At 40.0% G+C, this 13,263-nt stretch overlaps 1 protein-coding gene across 17 annotated transcripts in view; it reads right to left on the bottom strand.

The window, feature by feature from the left end:
• Nucleotides 1-13,263, bottom strand: part of ANKRD44 (ankyrin repeat domain 44) — a 348,643-nt gene that overhangs the window by 38,666 nt on the left and 296,714 nt on the right. For all 17 annotated transcript variants that reach the window (XM_070580487.1, XM_070580486.1, XM_070580483.1 and 14 more), the window contains 4 exons: nucleotides 10,968-11,055; nucleotides 9,806-9,923; nucleotides 8,022-8,238; nucleotides 3,449-3,536 (listed from right to left, as the gene is read on the bottom strand). In XM_070580487.1, the coding sequence (XP_070436588.1) occupies nucleotides 3,449-3,536; nucleotides 8,022-8,238; nucleotides 9,806-9,923; nucleotides 10,968-11,055 (511 nt within the window). The remainder of the gene's footprint in view (nucleotides 1-3,448; nucleotides 3,537-8,021; nucleotides 8,239-9,805; nucleotides 9,924-10,967; nucleotides 11,056-13,263) is intronic.

Here is a 13,263-nt window from a genome sequence, read left to right on the forward strand (position 1 = left end):
CTTCTAGAAATTATGATATGTATTTATAAATTTGCCAATCCATAGACTGCTAGTGTTACAGACAGTACACAATTGCTTACTTCTTAGTTTGCACTAGGAATTAAGGAGTCTAAGGGTTAAGAATTCTAATCAATTGAAACTATTTAGAAATAATAAGGGTGAAAGAAAACAACTGTATATGAAAAATAGGTAAGGAAAGTAGACTGCAATTTTTGGACAAGAAAAGGTAAGAAGGACACATTTTTTGTTTAATGTTATTTTGTTGTTGATGTTAAGGGAGAACAGAAAGTAATTTTTTCCTAAAATAAAATTACTGGTTATTCCAGAATGAGAAAGAGAGGGAAAAAAATAGGACAAAATCTGAATGGATATAAAAAAGTTGTAGTAGGTTTGTGGAAAAGGAATCTTGGGAAAGGAATTTTATGTGTAGCCAAGATTGGAATGGATTTATTTAAGTTTTTAAAAAATGAGTTTTAATATGAAAAGTAAACTAGTGCAAAATTAAAATTTGATTTTCTCTTTGTTGAAAGGACTAAGGTTTTTTTTTAGATTATCGGTCTGCTCAATAAGAAATTGTAAACAAAGGTTTTTCTTTACTTTTTAACTAATCTGCCTGGAAAGCAAAGATTTAGTGTCTTACCAAAATAATTTACTGTGCTTCATGCTGTATTTAACAGATCTTTCATTACTTAAGAAAATCCAGTCTTCTCAACATTAAAAGAGCTAAGGGGTTTTGTTGCTGTTGCTGTTTTTAATCTTTAATCTTTAGTCTTCAATTGTCACTTTAGTTAAATGGATAACTAAGTATTGTTTCACAGTGACCTATGATCCTACTTGATCAAGTGTTTTAAAACCTTTTGATATTTTTTTACAAACTTCCCAAAAATTAAATTCAAAATGAAGTCTTTTTGACCTTGAACTAACTTCGGGATTTTCCAGAGGGCTCCTGGAACATCTCAAAAGATTTGTTCTCTTTTCCTTATAAAACGAAATGTTAAGCTAATTAGGCTTATTTGATGTTAAATTACATAGGAAGCATCAAATAAAAAGTGATGTTTAACTACCTTTCTTAAGTTACATTTGTAGGGTCATTAATATGTTCCAGAAATTGTATAAAATTCCTAAAAAACTGATATATCCTGGTATAATATTATCAGTCATAATTATAGTTATCATCTTAAATTTTGTGTGTCTCAGAAATAACCAAAGTCCTTTGTCAATTCAATTATAATGAACTCTCATCAGATTTTTAACTATAGGGATTTTTAAGTCTTTCGTTATTTGCAGACAGTTATTGTTTTACTCTGATGCTTTTGCATAAGTGAGATTCATGGAAAGGACCCTACCAAGTACTCTTGACCACTGATACTGCTGCCAAATTACAGGTGTTGAACCTTGGGTGCCTATTTCACAACTGTAGAAGGCTCCACCTAACATCTAGTCCTGTGTAAATGCCAGAGACCTCAAAATCAAATGCCCTAGGAAAAGAAGTAGCTGACATGGAAGTAGATTGCTTTCTCCCAAGACGTCAGATCGAGAATGTTTCTTTACTTTCCTCTTTCCCTCTCTGGCCATCCTTTTCCTAATTCTTACACCATGAAGGTCTTTATGATTCTTTTGTCTACCTTTTGCCTTGCCCCGACCTGTTTATATATCTCAGGCCATTGCAAAGGAGGATAATCCAACCTCTAACCTACTGTTGGACTTGCTACAATGCTGGTGATCCTGTAGTTCCGCCAATCACAGACTTCTTTCTGATTTCTAATGTCTCAGTTTCTCTGAAACAAGCTCACTAGATAAACACTTCTGGGGAAGTGGAGACACAGGTACACGAAATATATCAAAAGGCCAACGGCTTAAAGAAGTATCCTCTTCTTTGGGGTCATTTCTTGATTTATTTGATTCTAGCTGGTTTGGTTCATGAGAACTTTGGCTCAGGAGCATCCTGCAAACCTTAGGAATACTTCTACTATTAATAATAATAATAATCTCCCTGGTCTGTTGCATTCTCTCAAGAGTTTTAAATGTGTGTACACAGCCAGCAGCCAGCCAACAAATGGTCTCCTTCCAAATGGAACAACGAACTTGATATCGTCTCCTGTGAAATATATTCCGGGACCTGAAGAAGCAATGGTCACTGAGAGTAACTTGGAATACCATCTTTGCTCAAACCTCTTGCTTCACCAGAGGTTGACCAAAAAGTGGGAACTGTCAAACTGATCTCAAATTAACCTTTCCTCAGTAAGCTGGGCACCATTGATCCTGGGAAACCACGTCAGCAAAATGAAACTTAACTTTTAGCTTTCATGTTTTTGTAAATGTTCCATCTGTCCAGAAGTCAGCCCATCTACGTAATCAAGCTGTGATTGCCAAGTTACACGGCTGATCGTCCCATTCCTACGATACCTCAAATAACGCCAGATATGTAACCCCAGCCAATCAGATATTTTTATTCTTTCCCTTCCTTGTTCCCCATTCTTTATCTTGGAAAAGCTTCCTGCCTTCTGCCACACTTTGCAGTTCTCTGAACTCTTGAGAGTGAAGACTACTTGCTTCATTAAGTGTTAAATAAAGTTTGTTTATATCACCTAAATTGTCTTTAATCGTTTTAACAGGTCTAATGGCACACACTCTGTAGCCTCCAGCATTTCTTCAGAACCCCGATGTCCAGAAAGGAATTTACTGCATCCACTTACACAAGGCATCATCCCAGGTATTTTGGGAATACCAAAGTGAAAAAGACATGGTTCCTTCAGATTTAAAATCACTCCTACTCTTTATCTCCTACCCCTTCTTTATTGATCCACTTTATGCCTCCAATATCTTTGTAGTCAAATGACCCAGCTTCTCGAGAAGCCCAAAGACAATGCAAAGACAAAGCACTCAGACGAGGGCCCCCAGGCTGACCATGGAAGTCTGCCTTAAAGTCACTGTACTCTCTGAACAACAGCTCACATTCTGAGACTGGAGCAAAATTACATTTACCAAAAAACAACTTACAACATAGAAGATTGGAATTAGAAGATATGAAGATTGGAGAATTATAAGATATGAAAAGTCTTCCTGGTATAAAATGTCTTTCTAATCATCCATAAGCATATGGTTGTAAACCCCAACTTATTTTTAGAATTTGGCAGACAAATGTGAGGTACATCTGAAGAGCTTTTCACATGGTGTGTACTGTGCCCCTCAGTCCACCCCTTCATGTAGTTGCCCTAAGGTGGTACGTGAGCCTCCTTGGAACCATGGCATTTCACAGAAAGCTTCTGGAAAGTCATTAACATTAGGGACCACACTTTGCTATCAGACCTATTGGCCTTTAGCACCAAAATGGAATACATTAGTCTTATTTCTAATCTAACAGCTTTTCCTTCCTTAAAAGGCAATTTCTCCATGTGTAGTTAAAAGAATGAAGGCAACACCATTAACTTCCAGAATTTCTACTTACATTGCACAGTGCAGCGGAGTAAAGGGATTACCGATAAATTCGCGAAAACATTTTTGCTCCAAAAGTACCTCTATACAGTTTTCATTACCTGCAAGGAATCAAAAGAATTTAGAGAGTTTCCCAGAAAGAAATTTTGTTCAACACAATCTATTTTTTTCATTAAGTTGAAGAAATTCTGGCTTATGATTTTTCCTGAATTAGCTAAATGTTCATTCTCCATGGAATAAAGTTCACAAAATGCCAAAATGTTATTAACTATGCTCACAGGTGTTCTGAGACATAATGAAGAAATAAAACAGTGAAGGCCAGATGGTCTGATGGAAAGAAAGAGATAGAAAAGAGACCTCATTTGCAAGCAGAATAGATTCTTTGATACTCTCAGCTCTTGATAGATAGATGCTAACTGATTCCAGTTTGTCCAATTTACAATTTCTCTTTCATCCATGTGAATAGGTTCACTTATAGTTATGCATCCTCATGAAGGGGAGAAGATGTGATGGAAATAAAGTAGTATTTGACAGCCACATGTAAAAGAATGAAAATCAACCATTCTTTTTCACCGTTTACTAAAATAAACTCAAAATGGATCAAAGACTGAAAGATTAGGCCTGAAACAATAAGTCTTCTAGAAGAGAATATCGGCAGTACACTCTTTGACATCAGCTTCAAAAGAATCTTTTCGGACACCATAACCCCTCACATGAGGGAAACAATAGAAAGAATAAACAAATGGGACTTCATCAGACTAAAGAGCTTCTTCAAGGGAAGGGAAAACAGGATTGAAACAAAAAAACAGCCCACTAATTGGGAAAAAATATTCACAAGTTATTTACCCGACAAAGGGTTAATCTCCATGATATACAAAGAACTCACACAACTCAACAATAAAAAATCAAATAACCCAATTACAAAATGGGCAAGGGACATGAACAGACATTTCTCCAAAGAAGATATACGGATGGCCAATAGACACATGAAAAGATGCTCATCATCACTAATCAGCAGGGAAATGCAAATCAAAACTACACTAAGATATCGCCTTACACCTGTTAGAACTGCAAAAATATCCAAAACCAAGAGTGACAAATGTTGGAGAGGTTATGGAGAAAAGGGAACCCTCATACACTGTTGGTGCGAATGCAAACTGGTGCAGCCACTATGGAAAACAGTATGGAGATTCCTCAAAAAGTTAAGAATAGAAATACCTTATGACCCAGCCATCCCACTACTGGGTATCTATCCTAAGAACCTGAAATCAGCAATTCCAAAAGTTCCATGCACCCCTATGTTCATCGCAGCATTATTCACAATAGCCAAGTCATGGAACCAATCTAAGTGCCCAGCAACTGATGATTGGATAAAGAAGATGTGGTATATATATATACAATGGAATACTACTTAGCCATAAAAAAAGACAAAGTCGTCCCATTCACAACAACATGGATAGACCTTGAGGGTATTATGTTGAGTGAAATAACCCAGACAGAGAAAGACGAACTCTGTATGACTCCACTCATAGGTGGTAGTTAACATATGGACAAAGAGAACTGATCGGTGGTTGCCAGGGGAAAGGGGGGTGGGGGGAGGGCACTAGGGGTGAAGTGGTGCACCTACAACATGACTAATAACGATGTACAACTGTAATTTTACAAGGATGTTAACTTTCATAACCTTAATAAAAAAATAGTATTTGAAATAAGGCAGGTGAAGTTATGTACTGTAAAACACTATATAAGTGTTTAAAATGGCACCAAGAACAGTTTGTGGCAAATAGTATGGGTCCAATAATTAATTTTTTAATAAGTAGAGGAAAGAAGGTTAGGAATTATTTTCAATAAAATGACAAGTAGTTTCCAAATCAACTGAATTTGAGTTAAGTAAGGCCCTAGCTCTGTCTGCTTGTGATCTTACGCAACACATTTGGGATTTGTGAGCCTCAGTTTCCCATATATAGAAAATCAGATTAGGAATACCTGCCCTATCTATGACACAGGATGGCGGAGGCTTTGCTTGGTAAAGGATCTAAACGTGGTTTGTGAAGTGAGGTACAACTGTTAAGGCAAGAAGACAAAGCCACTTGGCTTTGGAACACAGATTGCTATCCTGGAACCTCTTCTTGGCTGAACTCAGTGCTAAATTCGTTAGAGTTCCCTTAATATCTACCTCAGAATGACATAGATTGGACAATGTTAAGTATTAAAATACAATCAAACCTTTATTGCCCCAAAAAGAGAAATGGTGAAACTGCCTTCAGGAGGATTAAGAAGCATATAAAGTAACGAATATAAAAATCCCCTAATTTAATGCAAGTTATACTGTTAGCTTTCCAGCTATATCCAACCCTCACTCAAAAAGTCTCAGACACCTGACCCCTCTATTAGTATGAATCCCGCAAAGGACCTAGCTTAGGGCAGCACCTGCACGTACCATTTCTTGGAGACTGTATGAATCTCAGTCTAAGGGTCTGTGTAGGCGGGACCGGGGATCCTTGAGCTACTTTCAATATTTCAAAGTGCTCAGTGAAGGGTATTCTGAGAACAAGGGAGCTTGAACCTCGAACCTAGAAGAAGACTGCACTGGAAGAGTAAATTGCTTAGGGGAGGACTGCTCCTCCCCTGCTTGTACCTGGAGAGGCCTAAGAACAGAGAGACGGCATCCCCACCCCACCCAACTCCGGGTGAGAGGAGGTGGTCTGTGGCAGGTTTGTCACCTGCCATTATAATCAACGCCCTTAGTGTGTCTTCCCTTCCTGAAGGTTTTCCGGTGCCAGAGAGATCTCACAGATTGATCCAGGTGGGGGTTAGGGAGCCCTCATCCATTCGTTTGTAAAATAATCACAATCTGCCAGCGGCATGGAGAGAGTGAAACCAATTGAACGAGCAGAAAATTCGGTTCTTATTGAGGCCAGAACCAATGACAAAATGAGGACTGTAACGAAAACGTAACGAAAGGTCTTAAATCACTATCGCTACAGCACCAAGACAATCTTTCTGGATCTAACAATCATAGTTTCTCAGTGAAAACCTTAATAGAAGAATTGAAAATGGAAAAATATAGAAGCAGAGTAAGAAATATACAGGAAAATATCCATATAACGTTAAGAGTAGGAGACCTTCTTAAACAAGACTGGAAACCTAGATACATAAAAAAAAATCTGACAGATTCAGCTACATAAAAGTTCCAAAGTTCAGACATCACAAATTAGGAACAAAGACAGACAGTAGACTGAGAGAGAACATTTGCAACACACAAAACACACAGAGGATTCATATCTCTAAGACAAGGTACTCCAACAAAAGTATGAGAAAAGATAACTCAATAGAAAAAAAAGGAGCAATACATGGAAAAGGTAATTTCCTGAAGAGGAAACACAAATACCCAAAGAAATACACAATTAGACAGGGACATACAAATTAAAATAATGAGATACCCTTTTTTTGCCCTTCAAATTGACAAAAATAGATATCATCCTGGGTGGGCAAAGGCTTGGGGAAATAGTAAGTTTTATACAAATGTTTGGTAGAGTCATAAAATATGATATTCTGTTTTGCAAAGTAATATGGTATGATTTATGAACATTTAAAAATATACATGCCCTCTTTTCAATAATTTCACTTCTGGAAACTTATCTGACTCAATTCAAGCTACCATAATATGAACACATACACTGCAGCATTGTTTGTAAAAGGAAAAAAGCCCTTAAAACGACCTAAATGTCCATCAACAGGCATCTGGTTGAATAAATAATAAATTCTGGTACATTTATACGTCTATATCCATCTATCTATCTGCTATGAAATAATACAACTATGAAAAAGATCAATCTGTATTGATACATATTCACTTATAAGGTATCTGCAATAGAATGCTAAGCAAACAATAATAATAAAAGAAAGTTTTAGAACTATGTTACACGATTCTAGTTTAAAAACATAGATGCACATATATTTGTATTTAATTATAGTCTCAAGGGAAAAATTATGAAAGACACACACCAAATTACATCAGAAAGTGAGTTTGGACACGGAAACAACTTTAGACACTTCAGTATTTTTGAAATGTTACGATTAGCGTGCATTTCTTTTTCACTTAAGTGAAATAAAAATTTTTAAATCTCTCAAATAAGTGCAACAAAATAAGTGGGAGACTTGAGATATGAAAAAGAAATGCCAAAAGACAAATCATGCATCTACTCGTAGTCAGTGGTGACAGGTTATTACATCATATTCTCTTTGTTTGCAGCTGTATTATTTTAATTTCTTGTAGGATCTCTGCTGATCTCATGTAGATCAGAAACCCTGATTGAAACTTGTAATTTCAGCTCATTTGAAGTTCTGATTAGGACTTATGTGTTACTGATTAACAAACAGGGGGAAAGTGAATTTTTACTCCATTGAGGCATCACAGCAGCCATGAAGGGAAAAATATTAAAACAAAAAAAAAGAAGTCTCTTAAATGCAGAAAGATTGGAAATCATAGTTTACAGCATATGTTGTGTTCTCACCTCCACTGAGATCACAGTGGTGCTGGGGGAGGAAGTCTACTGGAATCAGTCAAAGGACAATCAACTCACCATTGTAACAAGCCCAGTGCAGCGGCGTGTAGCCTTGGTTATCTTTGAAAGAACAGTCCTCCTCGGAAAGTGCTATCTGGAGCAGCTCACTCAGCCATGTGGCGTGGCCGCGAGCCGCCGCATAGTGCAAGGGGGTCCTCCCTCTGGAATCTTTACAGAGAATCGACACTTCTTGTTCCAGCAGCATTTGCACACATTCCTCGTGTCCCGTCATAATCTGATGCATTGCAATTAAAAACACAAAACAATTCTCAAAATGGCAGAAAATTCGGGAAGTGAAGCAGTTGCCTAAGTGAGGCTGGCTCAGAGTAAGTGGACATATGCCTGGACCTTAAGGGAAGCCGACTCTACCCCACTCCAGAGGAGAGAAACAGAACAACCCCAGCAAGATCCATAATGGAGAAGTCTGTGTGAACACCAGCATTCTGGAGACATGTCTTGACTCTCCAAACATAACCGTAAAAGGTATCATGATATAGTGAAAACATCAGCCTTAGAATCAGGAAAATGGGAGGAAAATCCTGGCTCCCCTTATAAAACTTGGACAAGTCAATGTGCCTGCCTGTGCTTCATTTTATTCACCTGTAAATGGGACTGGTAATAATGACTTCACAGGTTGTTGAGAGGACTAATGGGATAAGGCATGCAAAGGCTCCCAGCCTGTTACATGGCCCACAGGAAGTACCCAAGAAATAAGAACTATGGGTATGACACTGACCACTCAGAGTTCCTCTTCTTTTCATTGACCATGGTGTTTGGCACCATCCCCAAACAGCAATTTTATGATTTCTGCTTTTGTTTCAGTTAGTTTATTTGACATGCTTTAAAAAACAGTTCAGCAGATGTGTAAAAGAATTGCCCACAGAATACATACTTCAGCAGGAAATACATGGGCCAACATTTGTAATAAAGAGCAATGAGAAATAGCATGGTTACTCAAAACTACATAATCATTGGAATAAATGATGACACCTGCACACAATAATGGCACACTGAAAAATGATGGGGCAGAAAAATATTTAGTGACATGGAAAAAGTCCTTGACACATTAAGAGAAACAGAAGCAGGTTCCAAATAGTGTCTTCCGTATTCTCTCTTTTTAAAATTTACAACAGGGGCCGGCCCGGTGACACAGTGGTTAAGTTTGTACGTTCTGCTTCTCAGCAGCCCGGGGTTCGCCGGCTCAGATCCCGGGTGTGGACAAGGCACTGCTTGGCACGCCATGCTGCGGTAGGCGTCCCACATATAAAGTGGAGGAAGATGGGCACGGATGTTAGCTCAGGGCCAGGCTGCCTCAGCAAAAAAGAGGAGGACTGGCAGTAGTTAGCTCAGGGCTCATCTTCCTCAAAAGCAAAAACAAAATAAAATTTAAAACAAATCTATATACAGAGAAAAAAAGGTTGGTGATATATATACCAAAAAGTAGTTATCTCCAGGAGGTAGGATTAGTGGTGATTGTGACTTTCTTCTCTGTGCTTTTAAAAAATATTTTGCAAATTTTCTATGATGTGCATGTATATTGTAATCAGAAAGCAGAACCAATTCCACCAAAAGTAGGAGTTCATACATCTATGATTACAATCTAACATGAAATTGCAAGAGCAGGACCTAAGTGTACCTGCCATTATTTCACCTTTGCAAAAGATTTTGTAATTTCTTTTTCACTAACTGAGGTTAATTGGTTACCTTAGGAAACAAATCTTTTTACTAAAAATTCATATGGGGAAAAAAAGAGACAAGCTCACTACAAAACTGCTTGATTAAAGCTGAGAAGATGCACGTACCCCTCTGTGTAGAGCTGTGCATCCCATGATGTCAACAGCATCTACATTTGCTTCCTTTTCAAGTAACAATGAGACAGCGTCAATGTGTCCATATGCTACTGCAAGCATCAGTGGGGTTCTAGGGAAAGAAAGAAATTAGGCTTTTAAAAAGAAGCTTAAAAAACATACTCATCACTTCCAGTGGGAGGACACCTCTCTCTCTCTCCCCTCTTAACAATTACTTAATATTTTCTGAGTGTCCCCAGCTCGCTATACGCCACATGGAGCAAGCTATGTGTTCTGGTCTCTAACGGCCACATGGAAAGGTGTCAGTGGAATGATCAATACAGGTGGGGCAGGAGAAGGTTCTTTCTCAGAATGGTCACGTTAATCCCATCATTCTCAAAGCTATGTAGCATTTACTAACTATCAATTGAGTAGGGAGTGTGTGTATATAGAAGTGAGTGTATTTATTCTGATGCTTCTATCAGAATAGTTCTAGTTCCATAGTTTTCTATGTTGGACTTCCGCTCGAGATTTCATTTGAGCAAAGCTTCATTGCCTTAAGAAAAGTCCGAAAGTCTAGAGGAACGAACAGAGGGTGCTGCGACCCAGGAGGGGGAGTTGTAGTCTGACTTCAACACTCACTCATCTACCTGGGATGAGTCATGAGTGCTTTTCTGCTCTGCATTTCCTATTTGTAAGAGAAGACTGGGTGGGGAAATGGGCTAACAGATGGAAAATACTTCAGAAAAACAGATTCAGGAAGGATAAAAATATGAAGGATTTTTATGATAGAGAGAACTTTTTGAGGTCTGTCCTATTGCCATTATTATTTGAAAAAAACGGTAATGCAGCAGCTTTAGAAGAGGGTAAAAATGGATAGAAAGAAGGAACAAAGGAAGGAATATTAAACAAAAAAAGGCTAGGACACATGGCCACAGACATAAAAAGCTGACTCTTTTTCACCAAGATATACACGCACATGGCCCACATACTTTTCTTGGACATATACTCCAGCACAAAACAACCTCATTATTCCAGAGCCCTCATCCACGAATTTCACCCAAATGCAAACCCCCAACCTAGAATTCAGCAGTCAGACCTCCTCCCTGTTTAAGAGACTAACGAGTTACCTGTTGTGATTGAAACATCAACCCCAGGCCAAGCGTGAGACACTTACTGTCCTTTGGCATCTTTCACGTCAACCACTTCCGGGTTGTCTGCGATTTCTAGTAACAGCCGCAAACACAGTGTGTGACCATTAATTACTGAAAAGGAAAATAATGGACATTCTTTTAACAGACCATCCATGCACACACCCCTCCAAAGTGAGATTTACTTGGAGTTCAAATCAGTGGTTTCAGTTGTTGGTGACGGACGTCCCCAGGTTTCCAATTCACACCAGCTGCTGGGCACAGCTCTCTCCAATGTTTATGCCACCAATCCACCTGATGCCTTCTTCCTCTCAGGGCACTTTGGTCCTCACTTAACTTTTTCCTGGTTCCTGTATTGAGGATTTTTTCTTGAACGTGGCATCTTTTCTTATCTCCTTGGATGGGACTGAGAATCTCTCCCCACTTGCCAGTTACCCTTTCTGTTCCTCGAAGAGAGTCCCCATTCCATACAACTATCCTGGTCCAGCCTGCCTCCAGCCCTTGTTAAAAAGGAAGAAGGGGGAGGAGACGGGAGAGGAGGAGCAAAAGGGGAGCAGGAATGGGATGGGAGGAGGGGGGTGGAGGGAAGGAAGAGAAAACAAGTTTTGTCTCCTTTTCCTGGTCGTTTTACATTCTGAGGGAGACATTTCAGCAATAGTTCTGACTGATTAGCGGTGATTTAAAGCAAAACCCCAAGCCGGAAAGGGGTACTGAGCCGCGGGCTCCTGCTCATCGACTGACTGGCACTCTCAGGAGACTCCCAGATGGCCCCTGTGGCTGGAGGAGGACTCAGTCTCAGAGTTCCTCAAACCACAGCCCGGGCTTTCTCTGCCCTCCAGCGTCTCCGGCCTGCAGCGGGCGGCGCTCCGGTGGCCTCCCACTCTTCCATCTCCTTCGCCCAAGCCCCTCCCCTCCCCTCCCCTCCCCTGCCGAGCTCTGACTCGGCCCCTCCTCGCCCCTTCCCAGGCCTCACCCTGCCCTGGCTCCCTCCGGCAGCGGACCACCGGGGGCTAGCCAGGGGCAGGAAATGCGGCCCCAGAGCGGGGCTGGCCGTGAACGACTGGGGTGGACCACGTGCGCACGCCATGTGCGCACCAGGCAAGGTGCTTCTTTTAGGTTGCGGTGCCACCGGGGCTGGGAAACAAACCTAGAATGAGAATGCCCCGGGGTGAGGTACTTTCCTTCAGCTTGTTGAACGGAACCCACAGTCTTACAAAAGACATGGCTTTCCGCTCAGGGAGCTGGATAAGAACAAATATGTTTAAAATTCCAAACGTGACCTTCTCTCCTCTCTGAACAATGAGAACACCATCAAATGCGTTGCATTTACCTCACTGTGGATGTGGAGAGAGAAGGGAATAGAGGCGGCTCTGTTAGGTTGATAAAGCGCTTCTAAGATCTGCGTTTTACAGTCCGTTTTATTTCGTGCCGGTCGTGAGAGAATGCTAATTGAACAACGACACATTTTTCAGGCACGATACATATTAGAATTAGCTCACATTCATAGACACCACTCAGATTAACTACAGGGAGAATGCCCACACGGTAGACCATTGCGTTCAGCCCAGTGTCAGCAACATTCCGTTTATGTATCTCAGGAGGAAATTTTGTGGACTGGAATACAGACAGTGTATTGTTGTTGCTATTGTTTTGTTTTGAAAGTCACATTAAATCTGTCACTACTGGTAGAATATGCAAGGCGTTTAATGCATGCTTAAAAGGAAACGACTGCAGAGGAGTGGCAGCTAAATACCACAGTGATGGGTTGATGAAAGTGCAGATACAATGTATTTTGATTGATTCCTCTTTCTATATTAATGTGATATTCTTTAAGTACTCATAATCATAATAGTTCCAAGGACGTTTGATTTTTGGCTAGACAGAAAAAGGGGGGAAAATCGTCTAAGTTCATCTCACTCACCCAGTATGCCAGAGAGCAAATCAATTTCTACAGTAGCACTTTTTTTAGGGGGGTAGGGGGCAGGCTTGTACAGTAGCTTTTTGAACTTAGCAAATAGCCCTCAGGTAGATATAATTCCCCCTTATGGTAAAAGTATAGCCAAACTAGAATTCTCATTGGCTTCTCACACGCTACATCTTTTCCAATTGCCTTCTAGCAAAAAGATGCGAACATCTCCTTTAGCTGCGCCCTACCGAGTCCAGCTTTGTCTCAGACTCAGCTCAGCCTCTCCCTGGCTATGAGTGACAGACAGCCATTTTTCATGCTGTTCAATGACCACAACCGTCATTGCAACTATCTGCGCCAAAACCTCTAGGATCCATCCTGGCTCCTGCTCCTCACAGGATCTGAAACAAACAAAT

This window comes from Equus przewalskii, chromosome 17 (assembly GCF_037783145.1).
Source record: "Equus przewalskii isolate Varuska chromosome 17, EquPr2, whole genome shotgun sequence".
In the NCBI taxonomy this organism is placed as follows: domain Eukaryota; kingdom Metazoa; phylum Chordata; class Mammalia; order Perissodactyla; family Equidae; genus Equus; species Equus przewalskii.